The 14,122-nt window shown below is 39.3% G+C and overlaps 1 protein-coding gene across 2 annotated transcripts in view; it reads left to right on the top strand.

Annotated features, from left to right (window-relative positions):
* kay (transcription factor kayak) overlaps window positions 1-14,122 on the top strand; it is a 16,002-nt gene extending 1,880 nt beyond the window's left edge. The window contains exons 1-3 of one of the 2 annotated variants that reach the window (XM_089260293.1): window positions 8,001-10,548; window positions 10,935-11,304; window positions 11,368-14,122. In XM_089260293.1, coding sequence (XP_089116419.1) covers window positions 9,823-10,548; window positions 10,935-11,304; window positions 11,368-12,563 — 2,292 coding nt within the window. In that variant the 5' untranslated portion in view covers window positions 8,001-9,822 and the 3' untranslated portion in view covers window positions 12,564-14,122. Of the gene's footprint in view, window positions 1-8,000; window positions 10,549-10,934; window positions 11,305-11,367 lie in introns of those variants that run through there. The other variant, XM_018111391.3, reaches the window with a different exon arrangement.

The following is a 14,122-nucleotide window of genomic DNA, read 5'->3' as shown; positions in this document are numbered from 1 at the left end:
ATTGCACACGTGCGATATCTGTGAGCAATTTATCAAGTTTTTTTTTGGGGTTTACATCTGTTATATACAAAAATGTATATGTATGTGTATGTGTGTGTGTGTGTGTGTGTGCATAGCACCTTTCCTTATAATGGCCAGGGCTGGGTTCAATGTTCAGCTTAACTGGGCTTAAATGCGAGCGTAGAAAGCGAATTGAAATTGGCAGCCGTCGCATGCATGACCCTTTCAACTTCCACCAAAGTGGCCCAAAAGGCATTCGCGTGACACTTGATACTCGCTTTCATAAGCACATAAGACATAGGTATATAATCACATACATATATGTGCATGTATATATACATATGTACATACCATATCTTGCACATACTTATTGCTGCAATTGGGGCGGTTCAGAGTAATATGCTTCAAGTCAAACACTTGCGACTTCTGACATATGCGACTCAAGCGACTCAAATTGTTTAATTAAAGGCGCTTAAGCACAAGTGCACTGAGAAAAATATTGCTGTAGTGAGCAGTAAATATGATTAGCAGAAGAGAAATGCCATCAGCAGCTCTAAAATGGGAGATATTACTAAATTATTATATGTATGAGGCATTGGTGAATAAAATACTACTAATATATGCAGTATAACAGTTTTAGTATTAAATTTATTTATTTATTTATTTATATTATTCCATTAGTTTTACGCATATATTCAATTATAAATATTATTTCATTAATAAATGAAAATTAATAATGAAAAATTCATTTTAAAATTTTCGCTGAGTGTATTTGCCATTGATGCTCTGCTCTGCGAGGGAGTTACAAGGGTAGTCTATCACTCGTTTAAGTAGATGCACACTAAAAACTCTTTCAATGAAACACAACATTTGTTGTCTATGCGTGTGTGTGTGTGTGTGTGTGTGTGTGTGTGTGTGTGTGTGCCCCCTCACACTGAGACCCAGCATAAGGCGGCTGAAGACAATTCCAACTTTCTTTGGCATACAAATTTCGACTTTGGCACTTTTAATTAACTGAATATGGACAAAAGTGCACAAAGTGTGGGGGACATTCGATGGCATTCGATTGTTTTCCTATGAGTTTTGTACGATTCGTTTTACTTATTTTGTTTTTTATAGCTGGGGGATTTGTGGGCGTCTTTCGACAGCTCGTGGGCCAGAAAGTAAGAAAGCACTTGATAAATACGTGACAGCCAATGCCAAAAAATAATATATATATAACTACCCATGCAAAGTATTACGCGAATTGAGTGAATAGCTAATGATATATGGGTCAAATGGATTGAGAAAGAGAGAGAGAGAGAGAGAGAGAGAGAGAGAGAGAGAAATTTGATTATGTGGATGGAATGTGAGACAGATCTATCACAGTCAATCAATTGGTAAAAGAAGGCAAGGAAGCAAGAGCTATTAGAGATAGATGTAGGAATATATAATTTGATTAGCCAAATAAGCTAGAGCTAGGAATAAAAGTGAATAACAAGAATTACTTTACTTCAATTACCACTTGGTTATGATCTATATATAGTAGAGCGGGGATCTGTATATAGCAGTCGCATTGGAGTATCTACAGAGATCTTCAACTTACAGCTGCGCTCGTCACTTCAGAGATAACTGTTTCGTATGCCATTTGCTCTTGTAATTCGCAACTAGTTGAGGCACAGCTTGAGTGCAATTGCAGCTGTTGTTGCCCTGTTGCCAACTGACTGTTGGAAATGTTATTGCTCTGTTGCCAACTGTTGTTAGAAATGAATGCATTTTGTGGCTAAGCAAACAAGAAAGTTATGGCCATTAGCTGAGCGTGTATGTGTGTCTATCTATATACATATTTAGAGATTTATATGAGATATGAGATATATGTTTTTTATGGTCATTAGCAGACAGACAGCCCAGTTAATTGCAGCGTGAAGTTGAGCAGTGCGGCGAGCTCATTGAATTGCAATTCAATTTTTTGTGCTAATGCCTCAGATTGCAGGTATTATATATATGTATATGTATACACATATATCTAGCAATATAATTTGGACTGCAGTCAAGTCTGTTTGAATTGCTTTGGCTACTAATTTGATCGGGCATTTTACTTTTTGGCATTCTGTCCTGGCCAAAAAGGACATTCTGTCTAACATAATATTCTACTCTTGTTTGTAATTTGAGACAGCAGTTAAGTGACCAGCTATTACAACAACAACAACAACAACAGCAGCTGCAACAACAAACCGCAAATGCACATTTTGCCAATTTGAGCAGAAGTTTTTGGCCCTTTGGCCCGGGCGTCGCATTGTCCTTCTTGGAATTGTGTTTGGCCCAGCCCTAGACTCGTGGCAGACACGCTGGAAAAGTGAAAACAACTTTTACTACTTGTCTGTTGTCTGTTGTCTGTGCCCGGGCACTGTCTGCCAGCTCTTAAGCTGTTGGCCCGCCCCTCTCCGTCTGTTGGGCCCCTCGTGCAATGCGACTTGCATTTTACGTGTTGTCCTTGCGTCCTGCGTCCGTGGCGCCTCGTCGTCGCGTCGTTTGTTTGCCATTTCCTCGTCGCTGACAAAACTTTGCCATAAATTTCCTCGACTCCCCCGCAGCTCGATTTGTTTGCTGTTGTTATTGTTGTTGTTGCTGTTGCTGCTGTTGCTTTAGCTGATTGTTTTTGTTGCGCGTGTCGCGACAAAATGCATTTAAATAAATTATTCCTAGACCAATGTCGCGTCACTTTATTAGCCGGGTATTTCCCCGCATTTATGTCCGACTGTCCTTCCGTCCTTTTGCGTTTTAGCTTTTACTTTTTACTTTACAAATTTAATTACAAGCTAATGACATTCGAGCCAAAGCGCTGAACCAGTTGGCAAAGGCCTTTATGGTTCCATGGAACTCTATCTTTGGCTCTCTGACTTTATCAATGTCCACAATTGTTCGCTTATCTCTGCGGGCAGTTTAGGTTATTTCATTTCATTTTTTTTTTTATCAATTTGATGAAATTCGATGGAACTGCAGCTAATGCAATCAAGCTAGAACACCAAGTGCTTAAGCCAGGCCGTAAACGTTCACATCCACAAAGTAACCCAAGCAGACGTCTAGGACCTCACGTAACTCGCGATCTATTAAAAATTTATAAATGAATTTTTGCAAATATATACTAATTTACACAAAATCTACATTCATTTATATGTAGTTCAATGGGCTTGGCACCAAATGCCTTTGAAACGTTGCCAGAACCGCAGCGATTCTATGCATAGATTTCCACAGAGAGTCGCTTTAGCATATCCAAAAACACAGACATAAATGTACTCAAAATTTTTACTATATTTGCTGGATAAATATTTGTGTTATAGGAAACACAAAAAATGAAATGAAAAACAATTTCGAAATATATTTGCTTTCAATACTATTTATTGTATTTAGTGCATATAGAATTGGGTAGAGCCACGTCAGTTGGAGGAATTGTTATCGAGCAGCTCACACCTTTGGCAAATATTTTCGACTCTCACTCTCTCTCTCTATCTCTCTCTTTCTACTGTGTGAGTGCTTTGAGTATAATAATACAATACAAGTATATTCATTAGGCGGGTTCAATGCACTGCTTAAAGTCAAACAGAATGACAGAACTGAAATATTGTTGTTGTTGTTGTTGTTGAACAACACATGTAAATTTGTCAAATGGCTGGCCGTTGTTGTTGCTGGTGTCCGCTGCCACGCCCCATGTCAGCCTCAAATGGCACAGGGCAAACAAAAGTCTGATTAATTTGACACTGAACCTAAAAGCCTGGCACGCAGGCAATCGCAATCGGATACCACAAAAAAAATATATATATATACATATAAATATATATATGTATGTATAAAGAACCCTCCGAAAAATTCGAGTTGAAATTTATGTAGCTGGAACCCTCGGGTGGTTGGCTGCACTTTTTGGCAAATTTTGAATTATGACTTAAAAAAAAAAATACAAAAAAAAAAAAACAACTTGCGAAAAAAAAGTTTAATTCAATTTTGTCCAAGCAGACGGCAAAGCGCAGCCAATTCGCGTGGGCGTTCCGAAAATGGGCAAACATCAAGTGTTTTTAAATGCCAGTCGCAAATAATCATATATAGTACACACACACATAATGTACGTACATACACATATACATATATATTTATATAGTATATGGCATCTGGGCATATGGTCAAGCGGCGTTTGCGTGCCCGAAAAAGGCTGGCACGAAAAAAAAAAAAAACAAAATAATGATGAAGGCAACCGGCCGGGCGTTGACTTCGACTGGGCGCGGAAGCGCGACCGGGAGCTGGAGCGGGACTGGGAGCGGACTGCGAATCGGCTCTGAGACAGACCTAAAGCTTGGCTTTATCAAAAAGAGCTGGCACTCAGCGCGAAACCACTCCAGACAATTTCACTACGGCATTGCGGTCACGTTCTCCTTTCCAAACGAAACGCAAAAAGTACAAAGCAAAGATGTACAAATACGTAAAGTGCACTCGGCAATAGTCGACGGCGTAATACTCGCTCAGTAGCGATAAGAAGCCCAAGGAAAAATTCCACTTCATCATGCAAGAAAATCAAATTGTAAAAATCTAATTTTATTTCTGTGAAATTTACAAATTCTCTCATATTGCCATACTCTAATAATCTATATAGAACTTATATAGAAATCTAGTTAATCTTCAAGGTAGGGCATCAGCTAGTCACATGCATGCGTACCCGCATTAACTTTGCTTTAGCCAAGGCAAATCTCAACTTCTTTACCTGAATAGGCAAGCATAGCCAAAAAGTATCCAATATACTCGCACATTTTGCTTCATGAGCGTGTATTAAATATTCAAAAATAAGAGAATACAATAAAAAATTGTATTTATTTTTGCGTTTCTCCCTCTTTTGCATTAATTGTTTTATTCGCAGAAAATGTGCTTATGCAAAGAAAAAAAATATATATATAATAATATTAATTTCAATTATGTATGCGCTTATCGCAATGGGAAGTGCAAAACTGTACACACACACACACATGCGGGCACTCACACCGACACACATGCGGGCACTCGCAGCCAATCTCACACTCACTCATGCAGCTGGCAACTCTGGCCTACTGACAGCGCACTTGAACTTGTCAACTCTGGCGCTGGCATTGTCACAACTCTGACTGCAGTCACGATACAAAAATAATACAAATAATAAATAAATGCAATGCACTTGAGCGTTTGTCGTCGTTATTGCTGGCAACTCTCTTTTATATAAATATATATATATATATATTTTTTTTTTGCCAATTAGAAATCAAAAAATTTTGCTATTTGCTTTTAAGTAATGCGCATTTCTAATAAGTCGGCGAGCTTTTGTTGCAACCTTCATCGGGCAATTGGCAATATCTAAATGCATCTATACACAATTTCAGCTTAATTTATGCAATTGCACATAGAAATAAATGATAGACATTTAAAAAAAAAAAGTGAGAAACAAACAAACCTGGCTAAAATGAGCATTGCCACAAAGCCAAAGTGAGCTCAGCTACAGTTGGTCTACAGTTACGACTAGAAGATGCCTTAGAATAATATATAAAATATTTAGGTAAATTTTATAAGAAGGAAAACATAAAAAAAATTCTGTTTATATGTGTTATTTATTTAATTTATTTTTATAATTTTTTATAATTATTATCAATCAATTAAAACTATCTCGTAAAATCTCTTTCCATTTCTATGCCCGCTAACAGCTGCCCTTAACAGTGCTGCCTAACAGTCTGTTAAGCTTAACATTTAACATCTTCGTTTCGTTCGCTTTTGATATAAACAAATGAAATTGTCATCGCGGCCAAGTTGTTTGTATTTTGCTTTATTGCGTCATTGTCTGGCTAAAATTGGCTTAAAAATAACTCAACACGTCAGCTATACAAAGCAACAACAACAATAACAACAACAATAACAACAGCAGCAGCAGCAACAACAACTAAAAAGCGATGCCGTCGTTTTCTTTTGCTGTTCGCCTTCTTCGCCTTCTTAAGCCCTCAATTCGCCGCGTATTTGTCAAATATAAACACAAGCACAGTGCGAATTCATTTCAAGTGAACTAATTAATTTCAAGGGCACTTCAACTTTCGCCCGAGAACTCAACAATATAAATCATATTGTCAATTGTTGAATAATATATTATTAAATTGCTAAATGTTGGTTTAATTATTGTCTGCACTCAGAGTGTTTGCATTAGCCAGCAATTACTGTAGCTACTCAGTCTGCGTTTAGTTGACTTACATTCGCTTATCAAGCGCGCCCATGTAATCAAATTTTGTAGTATTCAACTTCGTCAATCGTCGCATTAGTCAGCGAATCGAATGCGCGTATATTGACGAGTCTAGCACACGGTGGGGCTAAGAAATACCCTGTAGATTAAGAGATCATCTGGGAGGTAGTATATATAGTTCGTAAAGCTAATTGAGTTCAAGTTGAAGTCAAATTATGCGCAACATGCTTAACTTCTCTTAAGACTCCACAGTCTTGTCGTTGGGTATTCCATTAGCTAATTATTCAATTAGTCCATGCTTCCACACTCTATCAATATCATTCTCTTGCTATCCCTCTCTCTCTCTCTCTCTCTATCTCTAATTATGCTCTCCCTTTGTCTGCACCACTAATACACCCAACTTTCTGCACATATTCGAGGGTATTTTTCGACGTCAGCGTGTGGTTTTATTTCCACTCGCCTCTCGCTCAATTGACCCCACCGACCTGAACTTCGGCACCGTCGCCCTGATAAGAATAGTTGTTCGCTGCGTCGAACAAGCTCGTTTCAATTTAGACAATTACGATTACGGCGAGAGCTCCATACTATGTATATTATTGTTATTATTATATATTTTTAATTCAAGTAAATTGGCTGATTCATCTGCAAATGGGTTCTGCGAAAAGTGAAAAATAAAAAAAACGAAGGAAAATAAAGCAGACAACATTTGCGCTCATTAAATTTTCAATTTATTTCTGTTTGCTTTTTATGCAATATCCCAAAATGAAAAAAAAAAATAAAAACAAAATCTTTGTCACTTTGGGAAAGTGGGTTAAAACGAAAGTCGCAAATGTTTAAACATTTATGCAAACAAAAACAAGCGGTTTACTTCAAAAATAAAAAATAAAACCCCAAGTCAACAAAAACACAATGAATAAATTTTATTGTTGGCTCGCAAATAAACGAGTTGAAGGAAATGCCGAGAGATAAGTCAAAGGATCAATGCCCCACGATAATATTTATGATGCAAAATTTATTATACAAAATGTGTAATGAAGCACATCAAATAAGCACGTGAAATGAGCTGCTTTCAGTGTTGGAAAACACTAGAAGTTGTCAATTTGCCAGAAAGAGAGAGAGAGAGAGAGAGAGAGAGAGATAGAGAGAGAGAACCACTGGTCACTATTTATTCATAGACATATCTGAAAGTACAATAATTGTTATTGTTCATTGGGGCTGACAAGACACCTGCTCTCAGCCAATCTGACGACGGCACACGCATTTGCATCTGGCTTGTGTTCCGTTTCTTTGATTTCATCTGGGAACTGTGACAGCGCTGATTGCTATAAATACGAAAGAAAACAAACAGACGCACACACACACACACACACGCACACACTCGCTCTGTAGTCGAGAGGCTGTCATAACTCTTGCTAAATGCTGCCGGCTGACAGCCCGAAGGAGGCGTATTGAGTTATATTAGCTGTTTATTAATGGCAGCTCGAAGCGTTTAAGTCAAATGCCCTAGGGTGGCCCCGCACGCAATTAGAGTTGCCATAAACCTGCTCTAATTTGGAGAAGTGTGGAGACTCAATATAAAACCCATGTTAACTCAGTTTAGTATCTTTTGTAGTATATCATAAAAATACTAAAATTGTACAAGTCGAATTTTTAATAATTTAATTTAATTTAAGAATGTTTAAGAGTCACCAAAGTTTATAGCATAAGTAATGCCAGCAACTGTTGCTGCTTGAGCGCTACAACATATTTCACATACATATCGCTTATAGCTTTCACTTGAATGCTTGTTCAGATCCTTAAAATTGATGGGAAATCAAATTAGTTGTGGAAGTGTTTATAGCAAAACTTATGGCAGCAACTGTTGCTCTGTTGTTGGCGTGGGCTGTTTGCTTGCTGTTGCTGCTTCTTCTTGCTGTTGCTGCTGCTGCTGTTGCTGTTGTTGCTGTTGTTGTTGTTGGTCGTGTGGGTTGCTGCCTCAATTAAGAGCAGGCACATTTGAAATTTATTCGATTTGCTTAGCAGCTAAACGCTATTATTGCTGTTGTTGTTGTCGTCTAATTTACTCACTCGAGAGAATAGCAACGCTCACACACACGCACACACATACAGTCACACACATACAGTCACACTCTCTCTTTGCATCTGTATCCAAATCTCAAAGAATCGTTTCTGCCAATTTCAATTTCTTTCGCTCAGTCGCAAACGAACAACGAACCATCGAAGTTGAGAATTCTTTTTGAATTTCAAACGCAAAAGGAAAAACTTTTGCTGCGATCGCGCGCGCGCGCTGCCCCTCGAACGAACAAAAAAAATAAAATAAATGAAATACAACTACGAAAATAAATTTCGAAAAGCAACAAAAGAAAAACGAAATTGCAAAAATAAAAGAAATTGAAAAAAATTTGGTGTGTTTTTCGCAGCGCGTGCAATTGCCAAAACGAATTTGAAACAACGAATGGAAATTAAGAATAGGAATAGGAAGAGAAACAAGGAAAGCAAAAGCTAAAGGAAAAGGAAAACAACAAATTCTTTGCGCTGCATGCCGCATATGTATATACTACTATATATATACATATATATGTACACGATAAAGTTCATATAGAGGCGTGGCACATGCAAAGAAGTGTGCAAAACATAATCGAAATACATATAGAATAATTTCACAGATGTACCTAGTGTATAGTACATAGATATATAAATATAGATACATACGAGTACATATATATATATACATACACATGAAGCTCTTTATGTATGTACAACAGCAACAACAACAACAACAACACAATTATATAACACGCGCAATTTGGCTGCAATTAAGAGCAGTTTTTCTTTTGTAAACTGTTATTAATTATAATTGTTTATTATTATTTTTAATTTTTTTGTAATTACTGTTTGAAAGAAGAAAGAAAAACAAAAAAACGTTGTCAACACGTGCTATTTGTAGTTTGATAATTAAATTTATTATGTTTGCATTGGCCGAGTTGAACTTAAATTTCGAACCCTTGCGAAATTGGCAAACGCTGCTGGTGGCGCGTCTCAAGCCGCCGGAAAGTGGCTAAGATAGCAGCAGCAACAGCAACAACAACAACAATAACAACGACGAATTTAAAGTCCAAAACGAACGAAAAAATAACTAAACGAAAGGCAAACGCAAAAGCCAAAACGCGAAACGAACGAACTATATATATATATGATAGATATATGTATATATATATATATATATATATCTTTTGGCGCCCAACAACTCAAGAGCAACGACTACAACAACAACAACAACAACGACAACATTATTACAATTTAAAGCTTTTCCAAGAAAAGTTCGCTGTAAATATTTAATTTAACACACAGAAAATTTGCCAGCAACAGCTGCTGTTAGTTTTTTTTTTTAAATTAATATTGTTTATTTATACACATATTGTTTGTTGTTCACTTATATTGTTAAACGACCAGAAGCCAATACGAATTTACACAAGCTAGTCACAAAAGAAAAAGAAAACTAAAAAGCCAATCAATAGTTAGTTAACTGTGCGTATGCGTAATATCTGATACGTATACTTAATATTTACTAAGCGAAACCCTCTAGTCTATAAGCCACGCGCGTTATGATGAAAAATCTCAATGGTAGAGCGCATAATGCGTGCTACCAGCCCTACTATCAGCCACAGTTGCAGCATCAGCAACTGCACCAGCAGCAACATCAGCTGCAGCAGCAGCAACAACAACAACAGCAGCAGCAACATTTGCAACAGCAACAGCTACAGCTACAGCTGCCCTATGCTGCACAATACAACCAGCTGCAGCAACAACAATTGCAATACAATCAACAACAGTACTATCAGCAGCAGCTGCAACAACAACAGCAGCAGCAGCATCAGCATCAGCAACAGCAATTGTTACGTCAGCAACAGCCCACGCAGTCAGCCTACCAGCAACAAAATGCAAAGCAATCATATGGTCATAACAACAACAACAACGCCAACATGGCGCGCAGCAATATGCACGCAACAACAGTTGCTGCTGTGAATGCTAACGGCAATAGCCACGCCAACGCCAACACGGCGACAGCCGCGATGGCAGCCATGTGCCAAATGCAAAGCTTTTTAAGTCAGCAGCAACAACAGCAACGACAACAACAACAGCAGCAGCAGCAGCAACAACAACAGCAACGACAGCAGCAACAATACAGCAATAATTGTGCGCATATTAATTATAATCAACAACAACAACAACAGCTGCCGACGGTAGCAACAACAAATGGCGATAAATTAACATTGGATAGTGCCAGCGAAATTGCTAATTTTTTGGCTAATGAGCTTTTTATGCAGCAGGTACGATAGCTCGATAACAAGCGAGAAATGATCGAACTGAGTGAAATGGGCGTGCCAATAGGCTAGGGTTATCCTAGCTCCTATGTAACTGCTTATATGCACTATTGATGTGACCTTAACAAGTGGTATGGTCACACTGAACCCTTTGCTGTGTAATCGATTATCGATATATGTATTGATTGTGTGCTTGTTTTCGAATAGGATTATTTGTGATGGGGCATTAGTTCACCTTGCTATCGATAAAAATCTATTGTACTTATTGAAGTGTATATTCAGTGATCTTTGAGAAATATCGATAGCATTCTTGGGAATTATAATTCGTACTTATTGTATACTAAAGTGAAGTATTGGCATGTATTAATTGAAATACCCTCTTTCTCTTGCAGCTCGTTACATTTGATGGCATGCAGAGTGCCCCGACGCTGACAACGCCAACGCTGACGCCGACTACGCTGCGCACCATTGAGGACACGATCTATGAGCTGACAACGGACTTGCATGTGCCTTTCCAGGCGGGCTTCAAGCCGCCGCCGCTCACGTCTCTGGGCAACGTAACGAACAACAACACGATCACGTCCACAACGGCTGGCGGCGTCACATTGCCGGGGATCAATGCGAATCCGATCAATACGAATCCGCAATTCGATTTGCATGCCCTGAACTGTGGAGGCAGTGTGCCCGGCAGCGATACGGAGGAGTCCAATGGCTCGTGGAACGAGGGCCAGCTGAACGACGACCAAAGCACAACGGATACTTGTGAGTGGCCCGTGTGGAGCTAAATATGCAGCATGACTAATCCTAACTATCTTTCGATTGCAGCTAGTGCCGCGACAGACAGCACCTCGTACCAGAATGGCGGCCACATGATGGGCAACGGCTCCACTGGCGGGGTCAACAACTTCAAGGCTGCCCTGGCGGGTGTCAACAATAGTGGGCGCGGCTCGAGCCTTGCGGCCAATTCAACTACCTCAAACAGTGCCACGCCGGCGCGTCGCGGCGGCGGACGTCGTCCCAACAAGGCGGCCAACATGTCCCCGGAGGAGGAGGAGAAGCGCCGCATTCGGCGTGAACGCAACAAGCTGGCGGCCGCGCGCTGTCGCAAGCGTCGCGTCGATCAGACCAACGAGCTAACCGAGGAGGTCGATGCGCTGATGAAGAAGGGCGAGGACCTGAAGAAAGAGATTGAGAGTTTGACTGCGACCAAGAATCAGTTGGAGTACGTGCTCCAGGCACACAGCTCCACGTGCCAGAAGGTGCGCGACGATCTACTCACCGTGACCACGTGCAATGGCTTGATCGGGCCCACGACGCTGCTCAGCACCAGCAGCGTCAGCCTCCACAACAGCAACAATAGCAACAACAACAGCAACAGCAATGACAGCAGCAACGGCACCATCACCGGCTTCGATGCCACGCTCAATTCGACCGGACGCAGCAATTCACCGCTGGATCTCAAGCCGATGCTCACGGATGAGCAGCTGCTGCAGCACATCAAGCACGAGCCGCAGGACGGTGCCATCGACTCGGGCTCATCGCTGGACCAGGACGGACCGACGCCGGCCAAACGCTTTGCGCTGCCCAACATTGCCACATTCAATGCATCTCTGCAAACGCCGACGGGCCCGGCCGTTGGCGCCTCCTTGAACACGCCCATTTCGAGCACGGCACCGACCAGCTTTGCGCACTTCAGCAGCGCCATCAGCAGTCCCACACTGAACGCCCATGCGCTGAACAAGCTGCCCAAGCCGCGTCCCAACACGCTCAATGTGAATGCGCAGCGTCCGTTTGGCATCGCTGCTGCCGCCGGCGATGGCAAGGCGCCGCCCACACAGATCCAGGGCGTGCCCATTCAGACGCCCTCGACGGGCACCTTCAATTTCGATTCGCTGATGGATGGCGGCACCGGACTGACGCCCGTCTCTGGGCCGTTGATGCCCACCTGCTCCTCCCAGAACAAGCATCCGCTGGAGCTGCCAACGCCCACAAGTGAGCCGTCCAAGCTGGTTAGCTTATAACCAGTGTAGGGTGCGTGGCGGTGGCGCGCGTCACTAACGACAGTCAAACATTACGTTTAGTTTAATGCGTGTGTGCAGCGTGCAACGTGCCACATGTGGCAACCATTTATGTGCGCCTGCAAGTTATCATAAGTAGAGTCAAACATTACATTTAGTTTAATGCGTCAATGCTGAATGCCACGAAAGCAAGTCAAACATGCAACATGCAACATGCAACATGTTACATGTCACATGTGGCAACAGCTATGTTAATGTTCATATACATACATATATAAATTAATGTTTACATTGAACGAACGCTAATTAATTAAGATTTTTACGCAATGTTTTCTCTTGTTTTGTAACGACGATAATGATTATTGTAGCCCGGCTGCCACGCCCTCCCCCGTCTTGGGGTGTGCATGGCTGCCCTATTTAATATTTTACATTGTTTATTTTTCCCCTGTTAAATGTATAACTGCTTTTGTATTATTATCTTTATTATGTTTAATTTATGATTTGCTATCAATTATCTATAACTACTTATATACCATATAGAATATACATACATACATATATATATACACATGTATATGTGTATATACTATACATACTTGTATTTTTTGTGCAATTTTTTCAACCATTTTGATTTGCGTGTGTTTTCAAAAAATATACATACATAGAAATATATATATAGGTATATATATACATACATATATGTATATATTTACAGAATGCCTAAAACATTTGAACGAAATGTAAAAATGCTTTAAGTAAGGATTGAAGTTGAGTTTGGCAAGGAATGTTTGTTGTATATGAAGGATGCGTTGTGATATTTATTATTAACAAGTTAAACAAAACAAAAGAGTAAATAAATAAATAAATTAACTAAACATAAATCATATAAAGAAAGCATTAACAGAGCGTGTAATGAAACGAACTATGCCGGTTTTAAAATTGTACATTTAAACATTAATAAATAAAATAACGAGACACAAAACAAAATACAACATTTAAAATACAAAATACTAAATACGTTGCCTTGATAAAAAAGTAAATAGGGAATATGAAACAAATGATATAAATATAGTTTGCAAATGAGAGAAAAATGAGAATTTGAATTACTATATATATATATATACTATATACTTTATACTATTTAAGACTTAAGGCACAGTAGAAGAAACAAAAAAACACCACAACAAAGAAAACAAAAAACATAAAAAACCCAAATATATTTTTACTAAACGCAAAATGCGCTCTATTTTCAAATACAATTTATAAGAAATGACAAAACAAAACGCAAAGCAATTATTTAATATGTAATTATGTGTATTACGCAATAAAAGAAATATATATAGATATATATTTGATGATAAACACGAGCAAATGCAAATCAGGCAAACATATTTGATATAGCCTTACGAGTAAATCCCCCTGAAACTTTGATACCGAAAACTCCCTGCAATAAAATCACAAAATTGTAAACAGAAACAGAAAATTGAATGCACTTCCAAAATGGAGCAATACAACCAAAATTGTGTAAGAGAAATAAAATATAAAACAGAACAACCTTAAAA

Source organism: Drosophila navojoa, chromosome 2 (genome assembly GCF_054131105.1).
Source record: "Drosophila navojoa isolate 15081-1374.11 chromosome 2, UAZ_NAV_1.0, whole genome shotgun sequence".
Lineage (NCBI taxonomy): Eukaryota > Metazoa > Arthropoda > Insecta > Diptera > Drosophilidae > Drosophila > Drosophila navojoa.
Note: the sequence above shows the minus strand (reverse complement) of the source record. Positions and strands in the feature narration are given on the sequence as shown.